The sequence below is a fragment of the Carlito syrichta genome, unplaced genomic scaffold, assembly GCF_000164805.1.
Source record: "Carlito syrichta isolate Samal-C Ts95f unplaced genomic scaffold, Tarsius_syrichta-2.0.1 Scaffold314728, whole genome shotgun sequence".
In the NCBI taxonomy this organism is placed as follows: domain Eukaryota; kingdom Metazoa; phylum Chordata; class Mammalia; order Primates; family Tarsiidae; genus Carlito; species Carlito syrichta.
In genome coordinates this window covers 338,024-357,168 of record NW_007258824.1, presented here as the reverse complement: position 1 = coordinate 357,168, position 19,145 = coordinate 338,024, and the positions used below count along the sequence as shown (strand labels likewise).

General features: G+C 36.9%; 1 protein-coding gene across 1 annotated transcript in view; it reads left to right on the top strand.

Moving 5' to 3' along the window:
* ATP13A4 (ATPase 13A4) overlaps nt 1-19,145 on the top strand; it is a gene marked incomplete at its 5' end in the record, with an annotated part of 88,686 nt that overhangs the window by 32,779 nt on the left and 36,762 nt on the right. The window contains 8 exons of the mRNA XM_008071810.2: nt 3,920-4,044; nt 8,662-8,825; nt 9,622-9,744; nt 12,110-12,189; nt 13,760-13,802; nt 14,201-14,310; nt 16,178-16,274; nt 17,936-18,008. Of these exons, the coding sequence (XP_008070001.1) occupies nt 3,920-4,044; nt 8,662-8,825; nt 9,622-9,744; nt 12,110-12,189; nt 13,760-13,802; nt 14,201-14,310; nt 16,178-16,274; nt 17,936-18,008 (815 nt within the window). The remainder of the gene's footprint in view (nt 1-3,919; nt 4,045-8,661; nt 8,826-9,621; nt 9,745-12,109; nt 12,190-13,759; nt 13,803-14,200; nt 14,311-16,177; nt 16,275-17,935; nt 18,009-19,145) is intronic.

The window sequence follows — 19,145 nt, the reverse complement described above, 5'->3', positions numbered from 1 at the left end:
TACCTTGGTACTCGTACTTCCAGTGTCACCGGCTTATGGTCTGTCTAGGGCTCAAGACACAATAATCAAGAGATTGGTCTAATCTCAGCCCTACCACTACTGTGCTGTGTGACCATGAGGAAATTTTTTTTTTTGTCTAGACTGTGAAATGGTTAACAACTCTTCGTAAAACTCTGAAGAAAACAGTACAATCTCCTCTCGATTTACATAGGGAGTTACATTCCCACAAAGTTCAATAGAATATAGGAAGTGTGAAAAACACTTTGTGTTTATATGTAAAACAGAGCTGGGGAAGTATAATAAGCAATTTTATAATTGTTTACTATGATACAGTAATATTACATATATCATAATAGTACAGTATGCTTTATAGCACAATAATGGTATAATATAAATAATATAAGCCTAAAATTGTGTAGGAAAGTACAGTCAGTTTTTAGCATTCACTAATGTCCAGTAAAATATTCCAAAGGTCTATAGAATGCAGGATAATTCTTCATTGTGCATTGGTCATTGCAGAAAATCTTAGATGCCAAAAAATTGCCACGATGTTCCCTAGAGGCAGTACTGGCCTTGGCTGATAATGGCTACCATGACCCAACCCTCTCACATTGTGAATGGGCAAAGTGAAGTCCAGAGGGGGACGTGGAACATTGTGTCAGATCCCTGGGCTTACCAAGCCACTCTCCCTGAATCCAGCTTAATGTAACCCCTGAAACTTTGGCTACTAACAACTCTGGATATTTGTTGTAATTTGATCAACTCAGTTCTAGGTCACTCAAGTTAGAGAGCTAAAAATAAACTTTGAGATGCCACATTTTGAAGAAGAGGAAGATTGGGTCCTTGAAAGGGATGCAGCAGAACTGGGAATAAAAGTTTCCTGAGAGTCTGCTGCCAGGGATATAGCAAGATTCTGGCTACTGTGCTGATGCTTCTGATTATTATAATAAAATATTTGCATATGTACACATTGCAAACTCATGGTTTTGAGACTTGTGCCTGTAGCAAAGCTCTCACTGTAGGGACACATGAACAATAGAGAATGATGGAGGCTGTGGTACATAGGTCCTGGTCAATTGTACTGAAGTTCAAACTTTTCAAAATCTGGTACAGTCTAAACACAAATAGTAAGTTCACTAGTAAGATTTGACCTCAAGTCATCAATTTGCCTCTCCTGCCTTAGAGACATATCACCATTATGCATATGCATAACTAAATTAACTTACCTATCTTTTACTAATTCCTGATTATGACGACACATTCTTGCTTGCTTGTGTGTGTGTGTGTGTGTGTGTGTGTGTGTGTGTGTGTGTGTGTGTGCGCTTACTCAGAGTGCTTCTAGCACTAATATAATCTCCTTTAGGGTTATTGGCCCACTTTATACATATTTCATCCTTTAAAAGTCACATGAATTTTAATAACATGAAGTGTAATCACAGGGATGACAATGCTTCCTTTGTCTTTCACTCATCTCTCTTTATTATTTTTAGATATTTCAGGAGGAAATTTAATATCTGTGTAGAAAGCAGGAAAAGATAGCATGCTTCAGGTTGCAGAGCTTGTGGCCCCTCAAGGAATTATTCCTTTTTATTTCTGGGCTGAAGTTGAATACTCACGAAAAGAATGTTACAACTAGCAGAGACTTTGGAAATTCAAGAAGTAACTAGACTACTAGACAAAAAAAACAATTTACTCATGGTCACACAGCAGAGTAGTGGTAGAACTGAGATTAGACCAGTCACCTGATTACTGTGCCTTGAACCCTAGACAGAACATAAGCCAGAGAAACTGGAAATACTAGTGCCAAGGTAGGACTTAGGCTATGACAGATGTTGGATCCTGCAGCCATTTTCTTGGCCTAATCTGGTGCTTGTAGTTGACTCATGTCATATCATCTCCAAAAATATCTAAAACCTGAGGCCCAAGTACAAGTACCACAAGAAAGATTGGAAAATCTCAGTCAGGTATAAACTAAGTTATCATTCAAATATCACCTCCTCTAGGAAGACTTCTCCAATCACTCCACACAGAAATGTTTGCATCCTCCCCTCTGATTCCCTGGGACTCTGATTTGTACATCTGTCATAATACTTTTTTTTCAGCCTTTCATATAACTGAGGTGGTCCTGTGTAATTTTTATCTCCTAGTTGATTGTGAGATTTCTGGAGTTAGGGGCTACTATAGTCTCTGCATATCCTCTTCTCCTTTTCCTCAGTGCTGTTCCTTGAACTCACTAGCAGTAGAATTTCTGAAAGAGGAAATGAATATTCCTAGGTTGCCTGGCAAAAAATAGTATCCGAGCAGATCAGCTAGGCATACATTTGCTGAGCACGTCCTGTGTATTGGGACCACATGGTTGTAGTTGAACTCAGCACTGAAGAAGGTAGGCTTGCCCTCAAGCAGTTGAGATAGAATAATGGACCAGAAAGCGAAAATTAATGATATATGGACAAATAAAATGTAAGTTAAGCTTATATATAAGTTATACACCAATGGGGCAATTATTTCTATCTGAGGAAGTCTACATGGGGGAGGTAACATGAGAATTGAGGCTCAAAATATAGGAAAGATTTCTGTAGCAGATGATGGGGAACTTATAACCTTTTCTATGAAATAAGGAAGTCTTTTATAGCAGCCTAGTGCAAATGTCTAGAGGTAGCTAAATACACAGCATAACCATGGTGCATGAGTTCAGCGTGGCTGGGAATTAGGAACTTAGTGATGGATGAAGCTAGAAAGATCATAGACTTAAATGCCAGGTTCAGAGAGTGGGAAATGCCTTCCTCCCAAGCCCGCTCTGAGTAGTTCAAACTGTGTCCACTTCCTGCTGCTCCAGCCGAGGTATCAGCAGTTTCCTGAGTACACTGCCAACTCTAGTTCATGACTCTGACTGATGTGAGACTCAGCCTTGATCCTGAAACCATTTTCTTGGCCTAATCTGCTGCTTGTAGTTGGCTCATGTCATATCATCTCCAAAAATATCTAAAACCTGAGGCCCGAGTACAAATACCACAAAAAAGGTGGGAAGACCTCAATCGGATATGAACTAAGTTATCCTTCAAAGACCAGTTCAGTATCACCTCCTCCAGGAAGGCTTCTCCAATCACTCCACACAGAAATGATTGCACTCTCCTCTCTGATGCAAACAAGGCATGGGCTTGAGTGGGCACTGCTTTCATCTGTATTTCAGCCCGACTAGACAGTGCTGGTGTCATGTTTTTGTGTCTGCATCTAAGATAAATGAATCATGGAAGAATCTTTGAATTTCTGATCCCAAGTGTACTCCCCTGAACTTGGTCCTGTAGAATGTTCCTGAAAATGTTATTTTGGTGATTAGGAGCTTTGGAGGCTTCACTTACTTGCAGAAACATTTTCACCTTATGCAGAAGAGCATTGCTACCTGCTGAGGAAGAAAGAGAGAGAAGAACTTGGCCTTAATAAGGAGGCCTTTTTGTTGAGATTATGACCTCATACCTTTTATGGTTAAAATGGTATTGATTCTAGCCTTGGTTTCTGAAGAAATTGGCATTTATTTTATTTTTCTTCTGCTTCCCTTATTTTTCATGATGTTTTATACCAGAATTAGGACTCTTCTTTGTTGCTAACAGGTGAGATGATGAACATCAGGCTAGCCACAACAGATGCAAGAGACAGTTTTCAAGCTCATTTTCTACAAAGGTTAAAGTAAAACTTTTGCTTAATAAGTACTTCTTGGTTAGTCGGAGTTAAGTGTCTTTACATTCATTGTGTCCTCTCCTGTCTTCTTTGTAGACTATTCCTGGCCCATAATCAGTGTTTAAGGAATGGTGCCTGAATGAATGTGTAGAACCACTCAGAAAGGAATCTTTGTCTTTTTGTTATACTTCCTAGAAGAAAGTTATAATATGCTATTTCTGTTCTATCATATGTATATTTTCAGAGAGAAGGTAGAATCAGACCTGATATTTCTGGGATTGCTGATATTGGAGAATCGATTGAAGGAAGAGACGAAACCTGTCTTGGAAGAGCTCATCTCAGCCCGGATAAGAACTGTAATGATCACAGGTATAGAACAAAGTATACAGTGAAAACAGTAAGAATTTGATGTGGAAATAGACAGGGGTTCACTCATTTAGCAAATGTTTTTGACTATGCAGTATGGACCAGACACCATTCTAAGTGCAGGAGATGGGCAATCAAAAGGCAAAATTACTGCTTTCACTGAATCTCCATTCCAGTGGAATGAGAAAAAAGCAATCAAATAGTATAAGTTTTGTGATACCTAAAATAGGATGCTGTGGTAAAATGTGTCTGACCATCTTTAGATGAGCAGGTTCAAAGAAGATTCTTTGTGAGGTGACATTTGAAATAAGACCTGAATGACAAGAAGATATGAACCAGGCAAAGAGGATTATTTTTACCAACAAACATTGGTAGAAAGAACAAGAATCCTTAGTCAATATGACTATGCAATACACCGAAGGCCCATCAATAATAAACATCTATTATTTTAGAGACAAAAAAAAAAATGGCGTCCTCTCTTCTTCTAATCCTAAATTCTAAGTCATACAAACAAGAGAGCAATGAAATGGGATCCTGCAAAAGAAATGTGTGAAATTTCTTATTGAAACTAAGTGTGATTTTATTAATCAAGTTTCACACTGATGCTGTAATTTTTAATTGGGAAACAAGTTAGAGGTGAATGAATTCATATGCGTATTTTTGAGTGTCTGTTGCCTTTCTTTTTTCTCTGCTCTCATAGATGCTTTTAACTCCATTATTTGTGTCAGTAAGACACACTATTTCCCCATCAATGTAATTCTGCCCCCACTTCTCCTAAACTCAATTCTACAGTTGGGAACTCTAGAATAATTTGACTTTTTCCTCTGTACTTCTTCATCCACCCATTCTAGCCCCTACAATCCAAGAGACTCTTGTGATACTATTACTTTCTTCCTTTGTAGTCCCCCAGTCATACTTTTAGATGTTGCTGAGATACCTTACTACTTATTAGAATTTTCCTTACACTATGATCCTTCTGTTTAAAAAATTTTTAACACTGATATTATTCATTGTCATAATCTATCCTTTACGATTTGTGGGCATGTAAGAGTTCATCATTCTCCACCCTCCTCTTTACTTTTTCTTTTCTCATTTTGAAATGTCTGCACTGTTTCTCTCATTGCTTGTTTACAATTTTTTTCTCAAGTATTGTCCTTGAGTGGAATGAAGGAGTGAACTGCTCTGATTTCTTACATACCCTGGAATATCTTTCTTTGCCTGACAAGTGAGTGATGTCTTATTTAGATATCGGATTCCTGAATTCAAACTCTTTTTTCTTATAGATCTGTATGTAGGTGCTATATTCCTTTGCCTTCTGGCTTCTAGTATTGCACATTACAATTCAGTGCCAGTTCCTTGTGGGTAACTTGTTCTTTCTGCACATAATCCTTTAAATTTAACTTTGGCGTTTAGAAATGTTTATCTACAAGTTTGTCATTTTTTCATTAATTTAGTCTAGAACATAGCACTTTTAATCTTCATCCCTTTCAGAAAAATTTCCTCTATTGTTTATTTAATTTTTGCCTTTGTTCTTTCTTTTTCCTTCTGCAATTTGTATTATTTACATGACATTCTCCTTGGATCTATTCTTTCATTCCTTTATCTTTTTTCTTGTGATTGTCTTATTGTTATAATGTTGCTTTGTGCTTTAAGATTTTATTTTTTTCTTTTGCACCTCGTTTGTCCATACCACAGTCTCAGGTCTCAAAAAGGCTCATTGAATTGTTTAAGTTCTTAAGTTATGTTTGGAGTAGGGAGGGGCTCTAAAAAGTGCTTTTTTGGTTTGTTTGATGCTGCATTTGAGTTTTTGTAAGTGCTCTCATTCTTCTTTTTCTTTTTTTTTTTTTTAAGTTGAGTAGGAGTCTCACTCTGTTACCCAGGCTGGAGTGCAGTAGCACGCTCACAGCCACGGCAGTCTCAACCTGCTTGGGCTCAGGCGGTCCTTCCACCTCAGCCTTCAAAGTAGCTGGAACCATAGGCATGTGCCACCATGCCCAGCTGACTTTTTGATTTATTGTAGAGATGAGGTTGCTCCAGCTGGTCTCGAACCCCTCAGGCAATCCTCTTGTCTCGGCCGCCCAAAGTGCTGGGATTACAGGCGTGAGCCACTGTGCCCAGCAGTGCTCTCATTCTTTTCAATGAGACAGGTTTCTCTCTGTCTCTAGCAGCTTCTTTATTTCACCAGTCATGTTCTGACTGTTCTGCCTGATCTTTTTCTATTCAGCTTCTGGGATTTCTTCAATAGTTTGATACATTTCTTTGTCACATGATTGAATCTCAGGCCTGGGCAGTATATCCTAAACAGCAGATTTCTCACAGGTGATAGATGGCAAAATGGGCCTGCATCACACAAAGCAGACAGGCTGCGAGTGCCCTGCCAAGACATGTGGAGGAAGCCTCTGAGCCCTCAGGGATCCCTATATTCTTCCAACCTCAGGGAAAGCAGCTACTTCCCACCACTTCAGCTGTTTTGAGGATCCTTATATGAATTTTGGTAGAAACCTGGGAGAAGCTGTGTTGGAGATAGACATCCAGATGTTATATTATTTATTTTTTACTGGTTGCTCTGGGAACCACAATATATATACCTACCCTCATTTCAAGAGGATTTGTAACCAGAAATGTGTCTTGCCTTCTCTTTTTCTGTAATTATTGTCATATCTGGGTAAATATGATACACATAGAAAATCCTCCACCAGACAATGCTATAGTCTTCACTTTCAACAGTCAAGGGTTAAAGAACATAAATGAATAAAGTTAAAAGTTTATATTTACCCAGATCATTGTCTTAGTTTTCCTTCATCTGAGAATATCTTTATTTATCCTTTATTCTTGAAGGATATTTCTCTAGCCTTCGTATCTTCTCTAGTTATAGGAGTCAGAATTGACAGTTCTTTTCTCTCAGTGCTTTAAAGATGTTCCACTCTCTTCTTGCTTCCATGTTTTCTGATGAAAAATCTGTAGTAATTTGAATTACTGGTTCCTTAAATATAATATGTTTTTCTTTAACTGTTTTTTAAAAATCTTTGATTTTTAGTAGATTGATTATTACATGTCTGGTTGTGAGTCTTACCAAACTTATCTTATTTGGAGTCCACTTATCTTCTGGAATCTCTAAATCTTTTACCATATTTAGGAAATTATCTGCTATTATTTCTTCAGTTTTTTTTTTTCCTGTTCCTATTTCTTTTTCTTCTCTTTATTGGACTATAATGACATGAATATGAGTCCTTTTGATATCCTTGAATCTGGTTATTTAAAAAAGAATTGTCTCTATTCTTCAGGTTGCATAATTTCTATTGATCCTGCCATCTCTATTCTTCTATTGAGCACATCCATTGACTTTTTAAAAATTTCAGATAGTATAACTTTGAATTCTAAAGTATCCATTTTTTACAGTTTATATTTCTTTGTTGAGAACATCTATGTCTCCATTTATTTCAAGGATATTAACATTTACCACACAAAGGAGGCTTACAATATCTGCCTTAAAACCATTATCTTATAATTCCAACATCTGAGTCATCTAGGGATTGGAAACTGTTGATTTTTTTTCCCTTGTGAATGGGCCAGACTTTTCAGGTTTTTCATATGTTGAGAATTTTGAATATTATGTTGTGAGACTTTAGATTTTGTAAAAGTTCTCTGGAAAATGTTGAGCTTTTTTTTTTTTTTTAAACAAGCAGTCAACCATAAAGTCTATTTTGCCTGTTGTAGGTGGTGTTTTCAACATTAGTTTAGCTATTACATGTTTTGCTATGCTGTTTGGGTCTGCTCCATCCAGGGGTTACTCTCACAAATGGGAGGTAATTTATACCACAGTTCAATTTTTGTGGCTTTAGTTGCGTCTCTTTGGGTCTGCTCCATAGACCAACAGCACTGAGGTGATTCCGGGACTTATATAATTGTAAGACTAGTGTCCTGTCCAGCTCTTTCCTTTCCAGGATTCCCCCTCATACTCTCTAGCTTACAAGGACATTTTTCCTGGTTTTTCTGGCCAGAAAGACTGGGTTTTCCTTGTAGTTTTAAATTCCAGAATAGCTCTAGTACTCAGGCCCACACTCAGGTCAAACATGTGAGAAGAAAGAGGAAAAAAAAGCCAAGAAACTCATATCCTTGTAGATTGCCTCTCCAAATTTGACTCTCTTTCACAAACTACCAGCTTTTTTTTTTTTTTAACCTTTCAAAGTTCTTGGCTAGTTGCTTTTTGCTTTTGTTCAGAGTTTCTGACTGTAATCAGTGAGAGAGAGACTGTAGTAGGCTTACTCCATTTAGACTCGAAGTAGAACCACCTAATACTCTCTTAAATCAGTAGTTTTCTTAAACATTTGTAAAGTTTCTAACAAATGAGAAAAATAGATTTGAATTTTGCTTTCTTAATTTTTCCCCCCACTCTCTGGCAAAAATACACTGGTGGGTCATGAAGTAACCTGATGTAAAGCAGCAAGAACCAGAAAAAGGATCATGGAATCACACAAGGTCAAGGTTGAAAAAGACCTTAGAGATTATTTCTCTTCATACCTAAAATAAGGACTGAAACTTTTTACACTGGTTTTCCAGCTTTTGTTTAAATTGGTTCTATCTCTTCAAACCTCTTGAGATACTCTTCCATTCATCTAGGTGACAATCTTCAGACTGCAATAACAGTTGCCAGAAAATCTGGGATGGTTTCTGAAAGTCAGAAAGTCATTCTCATTGAGGCAGATGAAACCACTGGGTCCTCATCAGCATCTATATCTTGGAAATTAGCCGAAGAGAAGAAACACATTACATATGGAAATCAGGTATACCTGAACACAGACCTTCCACATATTTCCTAATCACAGTGTTGGTGACTGAGCAGATTTGACCTAGAGTTAACATACTTCTCCAAATGTCTAACACACATGCTGTTCAACGAACTCAATTATATCAGTTTCTTATACCATTTCCACTGAGCTTGAAGGTACAGTGCTTTCCTGTGTGCTGGAAATAGTCCATTCTTTTAAACTTAAAAAAAGTTGCTGGCACTGTATGAGAAAGAATATAGTAAGTAAAGCTGAATCTAATTTTTCATTTTTTCCTTGCTTGTCAGTCACCCCATTGGGTTCAAAGGGGATTTAGTCCTTGGGAGGAAAACCGCTGTGTGCATTGGAAAATCAGACTATGTCTTCAGGGTGGGAAAAAAAGTTTTATTCAGTTATCTCCAGTCTTGTCAGTATTCTATCTCCATTGTGTCCTTGTAGAACAATATTAATTTTCTAAGAAAAAAATAGTAAGTTCTCACTTCAGGGAGAAATTTGTTAAGCTGCAGTGCTTTTGTATTTTACACTTGAAATGTGTGAAATGTGCTCTTCGCTGGGACTCACCAAGATCAAATCAGGATGAAAACAGGACATGAGTAAGTGTTATCCTCCTATTCACTAGTGGCTGTGATGTGCAAAGATTGATCCAGCAAAGATAAAGTGCTTCTCTGAGGAATCAGAGTGACTTTTAAAGAGAGATCCTGGTCTGTCTTCATTATCTTTTCTTAGATATGCCTGTGATCCTGACCACTCCATCAAGTGGAAGAGTCTAAAACAACTGTGTCTTGCTTTACAGGACAATTATATTAACATCAGAGAAGAAGTCTCTGATAGTGGCAGAGAAGGAAGTTACCATTTTGCCCTAAGTGGAAAATCCTTTCATGTTATAAATCAACATTTCAGCAGCCTACTGCCAAAGGTAAATTCTAAGAGCATAACAATCTCCCTGTAAAAATATTGATGATATCACTTGCAGAGCATGGTCCTAAATTATTTTAAACCTCTAAATAGGGAAGATATACTCAGTTCTACATATCATGAGAGAGGTGGATATATTTGCAGAGGTTACTATTGTCTCATTTCCTACTAGATTTGAAATAAATAAACTTGATTAGTAAATTTTCCACTATTCATAGGACTGAAGTGTCAGTGATTTCTCAAAATACAAAGATTGCTTTTGAGTGGCTGTCATATATAGCCATGGTAAAGGGGCTCACCGTATAATGGAAATCCTGCAATTATACAGGAAGGTAGGTCAAGAATAAGGGAAGCCCATTAAGTTTTTAATAGATGACCTTGTACTGAAGAGAATCAAGCTTTGGTTTGTCTCTTGCTATTTTGCAATTTTTCTCTCCACTGGTTCAAGGTTCCATTAAGCTCAAGAATTTTCAGGACAACATTTCCCATGGAAGCTGAGCTAAATTCCTGTAAATTCTCATTTTCATAATTTTTTTTATCTTAAAAACTTTAGAGGGTACAAATTACTTTTGGTTACATGGATGCATTGTATAGTGGCAAAGAAGTTTGGGCTTTAAGTATACCCTCCACCCTTACCTATACATGTTGTGCTCAATAGGTGATTTTTTCATCTCTACCTCCCTTCCCATTCTACCTCTTCCAAATCCTGTGTCTTTAAGTCTTTAATTCATCTTGAGTTAATAGTATTCCACAGTGTGTGTGTGTACCACATTTTCATTATCCACTGATCAGTTGATGGGCACTTCGGTTAATTTCATATTTTTGCAATTGAGAATTGTGCTGCAGTAAAACTATGAGTGTAGGCATTTTTTTTTTTTTTTTAAATATAAATGACCTTTGTTCCTTTGGGTAGATAGCAAGTAGTGGGATTGTTGGCTCAAATAGTAAATCTACTTTTAGTTCTTAGAGAAATCTCCATACCAATTTTCATAGAGGTTGTCTAATTTCCACTCCCACCAACTGTATATGAGTTCTCTTTTAACTGCATCTGTGCCAGCATTTATCATTTTAAAATTTTACAGCATCTACACCACATTCTGCCTGGTGTAAAGTGGTATCTCATTGTGGTTTAAATTTGTATTTCTCTGATTATGAGTGATGTTGAGCATTTTTCCATATGTTTGTTGGCCATTTGTATATCTTCTTTTGAGAGATGGCTGTTCCCGTCATTGGTCTACTTTTATCTTGCCAATTTGTTGAGTTCTTTGCAGATTTTGGATATCAATCCTTTGTCAGATGTATAGTTACAAATGTCTTCTCCCATTCTGTAGGTTCCCTATTTTTTCTGTTATTTCTTCTGCTGTGAAGAAACTTTTTAGTTTAATTAAGTCCCATTTGTTTATTTTTGTTTTTGTTGCATTTGCTTTTGGAATCTTAGCCACAAATTATTTGCCTAGGCTAATATCCAGAATAGTTTTTCCTAGGTTTTCTTCTAGGATTCTTACGGTTTCATGTCTGACATTTAAGTCTTTCTAATTCATCTTGAGCTAATTTTTGTATATGGTGAGAAATAGGGATCAAGTTTCATTTTTCTGTATGTAGTAATCCAATTTTTCACCCATTTGTTGAATAGGGTGTCGTTTCCCCAGTGTATGTTTCTGACTACTTTATCTAAGGTCAGTTAGTCGTAGGTATTTGGGTCTATTTCTGGATTCTCTGTTCTGTTCCATTGGTCCATGTGTCTGCACTTGTACCAGTACCATACTGTTTTGGTTACTATAGCTTTATAGTATAATTTGAAGTCAGGTAATGTGATGTCTTCAGGGTTTTTTTTCCCCCCTCTTAGGATTGATTTGTTTTTTTCTTGCTCTTTTTTGGTTTCATATGAATTCGAGGATTGTTTTTTCTAATCTGTGAAAAATAAAGTTGGCAGTTTGATAGAGATTACATTGAATCTGTAGTTACTTTGGGTAAGATGGTCATTTTAACAGTGTTGATTCTTCCAATCCATGCACATGGAATTTTTTTTTTTTATTTGTTTGTGCCCTCTACAATTGCTTTCTTCAGGGTTTTGTAGTTCTCCTTGTAGAAATCTTTCACTTCCTTTATTAAATATATTCCTAGGTATACTTTTGCATAATATTTTTATTAAGCAGTAAACTTTCATGAATTTTGGTTTCTATTGGTCACTCATCTAGTAGCCCAAATCTCAATGTCTGTCTTAAATTCCAAAGGAAGAGTTAATGAAGACATATTCCCCCCTCGTTCATGGGTATTATGACCCAGTCAGTGTTCTGAGTATTATCAATTATTTCATATATGACTAGCTAACAAGATAAAAAATATCCCTTCTGGGTTCCTTACAGATACTGATCAATGGGACCATCTTTGCAAGAATGTCTCCTGGGCAGAAATCCAGTCTGGTGGAAGAATTTCAGAAACTGGAGTAGGTTCTTTGACAACTCAGGTGGTGTGAACTGCATGGAGGCATAACAGTCAGGGGGAGTGTAAGAGGTACAGGGGGTTACTTAGTTTGGCATGAGAGCAGTAGTTCTTACTCGGGCTATGATAAAAATTTGGGAAGCTTTGAAAACAATAGCCATAGCAGAACCCCACCATCCAGAGATTGTGATTAAATGTCCATATGGAGCTTAGAAAGTAGTAATTTTTCATAGCTTCTCATATAAGTTAATTTTGCATCCAATGTTGAGAACCACTGGACTAGAACATAAGGGTCATGAAAAGGTATGGGGAGAAATAAGACTGGAAATGTAGTTTGAGCCCAGTTCCTGAGGAACAATGAGAATTTAGACTTTATTTTTATAAGCTATCATCACAATTATGGTATAGGAAGATTTATATGACAAAGGATTCTTGTAACTTCCAAAATGTTAAAATATTCTTATTCCAAAGCATCCTTTCCATCTTGAATCAGAAAAAAAATTACGTTTTAACACAAAAGATCTCCATTTCTAGACAGAATGGGCAGTCCAAATAAAATTCCCATCATTTGTGACCTTTCGTTTCCTGTTAATAGAACCCCGTGGAATATCAGAAGCCTTTCCACTTTTGTCACTGGGTTATATCAACATGATTTCTACTCCTACTCACTCTTACTCCATCCTTCTACTCATTTGATTCAGTCAAATCAGGCAAACTTCTCAATTCAGAAAGCCCTGTCTTCTCAGTGTGGTTGAAAACCTAGAGAGCAAATTAGCTACCTCCATATAGTAGTGTAGAAGAAAAGTACAGCATATTCTGTAAATGTTGTCAGAACGCTTATATTTTATAAAACTGGCTATTCATATTCCTCTCCATACTCCAATTCAAGAAAACACTATTCATCCAACCTCAAAAGCCATCTGGAAGAAGGGATGTATTTTATTTCTTTAACTTCTGAACCTGGCACAGCATTTTTGAGTTGAGTGACTGTAGACAGGGTTGATTTCTTCTCGTGTTATTATTAACAGCACCAACAGCTTTTACTTGCCTATAATTTTAGACTTATGTTTTATATTTTTAGACTTTTCCATATAGCACTGTATTTAATACTCAAAACACATTGTAGGGGAAAAATTAATAGTCAACTGGTAAGATGACCTGGTCAAATCTAGATCTTCTGGTTTCAAATCTTGTGCCCTCTCCACTATGCCATGTTCACTTCATATAATTGTGAGCACTTCTGTGTTGCAGCTGAAGAAGCTGCCCCCTATAGAGTGAAGTGCAGTGTCTACATGAAACACTCAGAGTCGAGAATGATGGCCTGGCTTCCAAGTCCATTGCATAAACCGCCAAGTCACACTTTACTTTCAGTCATACCAGACTCTTAGAGAGATTCCCTTAAAATAAATAATAAGTTAAAACCCTAAGTAATGTGCCCGTGGAATATCAGAAGCCTTTTCCACTTTTGTCACTGAGTTATATGAACATGATTTCTACTCCTGAATTTTTAATTAGGAAAATTAACTAGTAAAATAGCTTTTATTTCCTCTACAATTGACATGCTTCCTTTTTAGTTACTTTGTAGGTATGTGTGGTGATGGAGCCAATGACTGTGGGGTAAGTAACTGCCAGTGTATATGACCATAACCCACATTCAATTATACTTACCTGGAGCCCTTTAGAGAGAGTAGCTCCTGGGATATACACCATTTCCATTCCTCTTGATGGATCAACTGATGCTGAGGTTTTGGGAGGCTTTTGACCAAAGCTACACAATGACTCAATGGTCAATGTAGGCTAAATGAGGTAGACTTTGGTTCTGGTGTTCCCACTTCTCTGGCTAGGTGTCCCAATGCCATCTTTTTCTAATGGGCAGGGTAAAGTGTGGTCATCTCCTGGCTGATGTTTCAGCCCACAAGCCACCTTGTGGCCAGCTTAACTGGCTTTTTCTTGTGAGGCCTAAGTAGAGATGTATGTGAGTCTATGTGGGGAGTAAGCTAATCCTTTGCTTTCAGGCTTTGAAAATGGCTCATGTAGGCATCTCTTTATCAGAGCAGGAGGCATCTGTGGCCTCACCTTTCACTTCCAAAACTCCAAACATCGAGTGTGTACCTCATCTGATCAAGTAAGTAGGCGCTTCCCCAAACATTGTTTTCTCTTTCTTGACTTTTAGGTGCAGATCACATTGTTCTGCCTAGAAAAGACCAGGGAATTTTTGTGTCCCTGGATGGGGAGGATGCTTTGTGAAAAAATGCACTCAAACACTCTCATGTCAAATGGACTTACCAGGAGTTAAAAATAACATGGGGGGAGCAGTGGCATTTCCAACTAGTTTACTGATTAGGCTATTTTTAGAATATTGGAATCTGGAACTTGTTACTGCTTTGAAAGTAGCAATTATCCTCTTATTTTTTCAAATGTATCTCCTTAGATGCTTTATAATGGGGGATTCAGAGAAATCCACTTACCTCCCTCCCTCTTGCCTCTTTATGATTTCTTGAGGGTACCATTTTATCCCAGTTTCCAAAATCTTTATTGATCTTTGCTGTTCCCACTAAAATTAGTAAGTGCTTTATTTTTTTCCACCCAGAATATGCACTTCTGCTGCATTTTATTTGAATTATAAAGATAGCTAGCATGGTGGCTGCTCTCAGTTATTAAAATGAGTATGTGTTTTTAGTTTAAAAGGTACTATAAAACCCATTGTCTTATACTTCAAAACAGCCTGAATATGTGGGAATGCCTTTTTTTTTTTTTTTTTACAAAGAAATTGAGGTTCAGAGAATTTAACTGATATGCCCAAGCTCATACATCCATATGACGTTGATTATTGTTTTAGAATTGATTTTTGTTTAAGTGTGCTTATCCACAAATGTTATACTCTTTCCACCATATGAAAATAGTGATTTGGGTAGCTACTCCACATTTTTTATTCATGCATTTGACAAATATTTATTGAGTAAGCACTTAGTGCCAGAAACTAAAGGAGTTAAATAAAGACAATATTTACTAATATTGATAGAGTCTGTCAAGGAAATGGAAAGGGTGGAAATTAGTAAGATGGCTGGAAAGGGGGAATTGGCTGCTGCAGATGGGGGGCATAGGAAAATATCTCTAAGGAGGTGGGAAAGGAGGAGAACTACCTTCTGACTAGAATAAATGGCAGGGACAAAATCCTGATACAGAAATTCTAGTTTGAGGATCAGGTTTTCAAACCCCAGGAAATAATTATGACCACAAGTTTAAACTCAGTTTCAACTTAAAGTATAAAAGTATAATTTAAATTTCAAAGTATGATTTAAACTCTATTTTTTCCCAAATGAAACAGATAAAAATAGCATTTCATATGTCATCTACTTTATGCTTTAAATGTGTATTATTTACTCAAAGTCAATCAGCAATTACACAAAGTGAACATGCTCATAGCTTCCAGTCTATTTAAATTTGATATATGACTCACTTGAGTGTGCATATTGCTTTAGTCTAGTTTTAGAAAAAGTTAGGTCTGCCAACATGAAATGTGAATCATGTGTGCCCAACTCCTTGAAGCACCTGCATGAAAATAACCCCAAACCTGCAACCTTATTTAAATCCCCTGGTTCACAGATGAAGAAACTGAAACAAGGGAAATGGCCTTCCAAATCACATAAGTGAGTAGGTATGAAACCTGGGAATAGCTCTTAGGTTCTCTGAGTTCAGCAGCTGAAGTCATGCTCACAGAAAGGACAAGAGTAATTGTAAACGTGGGCTCCATTGCCAGATCAAGGCCTGTGGACCTTGGCTTGGAGTTAGTCTTCCCTGAAAATCTAGTCATTTAGCTCCTGACAACCAGTTCCCAATGGCCCAACGTTGTCCAATTTTTCAGATGAACAATTGTGTGATCAGACTTCTAATTTTTTCTCCTGAGCTCAGTTAAATATTACAGAATAACTGACCTCATTTATTTTCATTGCCTTCATTTTCATTCCTTTTTCATTTCTTTTTCTTCACAGAGAAGGACGTGCAGCTCTTGTTACTTCATTTTGCATGTTTAAGTACATGGCCCTGTACAGCATGATTCAGTATGTTGGTGTTCTGCTGCTCTACTGGGTATGACTTGGGACTTAGCCTTTTAGTGAAAACTAAAATGAGTGGTGGTGCACTCTCAAAATCTTTTAAAGAAAGAGTATGAATAGGTAGTCCAAGCAACAGCAGTCCCTCTAAAAATCCTGAAGGATTTAAAAAGTAAGTCTGAAATAGGCAAACTTACACAAGAAAAGTTGTTAACTCTCTAGCAGAGAAACTTTTAATCTAGCGATAGCTAAGGAGTAGAACTAAATATATCACCTTTTCTCTCGTTGCTTTCACCTGCTTGAACCAGGTCTCCCTCTTAGTTCCAGTGTGACTCTACTTTAGTATACCACTCATTAAAGAGATGACTCCCTGCACTGAGGTGCTGGTAAATGTTTCATAATTGACTCTCCCTGGAAAGTAAGTCCTAAATATTAATGTTTGCCAATTTTGGTGGTGTAAATCCTCCTACCATAACCAGTTTCAAGCTATCTGCCTGATATCATACTACATGAAGTGCGGAAGAGATGTACTACCAGGTAGATGCAAGACTTGTAAATAGCCTCAAGAGCATAGATAACAGTAAAACGTAGGAAAATAATTAGAAAGTGCTGAACTCTGAGAATTTATTAGCTTGCTATTGGTGCATTTATATAATTTAAGTTTTTATTTTAGCTGTGTCTAACAACCAACTCACAACATTTTTGAAAATTTAGCAATTGACTGTCAAATGCTAGTTCAAGCTAGCATATCACTGGTTTCCTGAGTGTAGGGATTTAAAAATTAGCATATCATACCATGACAAATACATAGAACTTGTAATGGCCTTTATCATTTAACAAGATATAAAAGGAGAAAACACACATCTACTGTCTGTGAATTCAACATGTGAGCTTATTTTATTAACTTAAACCAGGAAAGAGAATCTCATTTATATTGGAGATATCTAGATTCATCTTTATATATTGCCTTCTTTCTCCTGGGTTAAAGGTTTTAGCTTTCAGATTACCTCTATCTTTTTACACTCACTGATGAGTGGACTAGAGAAGAATAGATTGTCTATGGAAACGTAGCCCTATTTTGGAATCCCAAAATTATACTAATAAATAGAAGTAAACATTGAATGTTATTTCCTTTCCCCTAAGGAATGGGAAGCAAGGAAGTCTATTTCTTGAAATCAGTAAGATGGGAACACTTTTTTCCTTAAGAGAGTGAAGGTGCTTTTTTAGAAATTTCTAACATTTTATCTAAAAACATGCAAAAAATGCAAATAGAGGATTTAGTTCTTTTCATTTTACATCAGTATCATTAAGGTATGAGTACCACACATTTGTCACTTGCTACTATTAGGGATACATTATTTTATTGTGCCAGGCTAAACACCAAATTTTCCATCAACAAGTAGAAAAGAGAGCATAGATAAATCTAATAGAGATGTCCTTCTCAACAAAGTAACACTGGTGCACAAAAGACCCAGCCCAGAAAGCATGCAAGAGAGGCCCCCCTGATTAGAGAGGGTTTCACAGGCTTGGCTTTGAGTACTTTCACCAACACTATCACTCACCAACTCAAATAAACCCCGACCACAGCATCTCTTGGTGATTTACTTGAAAAATAAAGTAAGCAAATAAATGCAATTGATGTTAAATTTTACCCAGAAGGTCATAAAGCTTTTGGTATGCTTTTCTTTTCATTTTCAGGAGACAAACAGCCTTTCAAATTACCAGTTTCTGTTCCAGGATCTGGCCATTACAACTCTTATTGGTGTAACAAGTAAGACATTTTAAAAACTTTCTTACCAGAGGTGTTCTCTTCAACTAGACAGCATCAGTGATGTGCTGAGCGATGTGATGAGCAAGAGTGAGAGCGAGAGCTAGAGTGAGACAATTCTCATTTTTGAGTATTGAAAGTCTCAATAAAGGAAAATTAGCCAAAGAAAAGGTGGCTGGTTATTTTTCTATTTTCTGCAAAATGTAAAGCATGCAAAATGGTCACTAAACATTTACAATGAAAAAAAGCACCTTAAAAATCAGAGACACTAACTTCAGAGTGTTTTTAGGGATAGCTATAGTTAAAATGTACCCAATTTATAAGGGCTAAGTGGTTTTTATGTTTCCCATCACCAAAGCTTAGCCTCTCAGACTTTAAAATGGAGCTTAATGGTAATCTTGCCATTATGCCACTCCCACTCCCACCTTCTAACAAATATGTGACCTGTCTCCCCAGTTTCCCTACAATGGGAATTAAAAAAAAAAAAATTATGGCTTTTTTTTTTAAAACTGTTTCTGGTTCCTAGCAAAATTGAGAGAAATGTATGGAGAGTCCTATGTGCCCCTCCCCCCACACATACACAGCCTCCTCCATTATCAACATCCCCACCAGAGAGGTACATTTGTGATAACTGATGCACCTACACTGACACATTATTATTGCTCAGAGTTCATAGTTTACATTAGAGTTCATTTTATGGGTTTAGACATCTATAATGACTGTATTCATCATGATGGTATCATACAGAGCATTTTCACTGCCCTAATTCTCTTTGCTCTGCTTAGTTATCTTTCCACTCTCCCCAAAGCTTCCTAGCAACTATTGTGATACTTTTACTGTGTCCATGGTTTTGCCTTTTTTAGAATGCTATATAGCCTCAGATTGGCTTCTTTCACTTAGCAATATACATTTAAGTTTCCTCTATGTTTTTTTTTTGGTTGGTAGATTGTTTCTTTCTAGTGCTGAATGATATTCCATTGTCTGGAGGTGCAACAGTTCATTCATTCACCTACTGAAGAACATCCAGTTGCTTTTAAGTTTGGGCAATTATAAAGCTGCTACACACACCCATTTGTAAGTTTTTGTGTAGGTATAAGTTTTCATCTCCACAGGGTGTATGCCAAGGAGGACAGTAGCTGG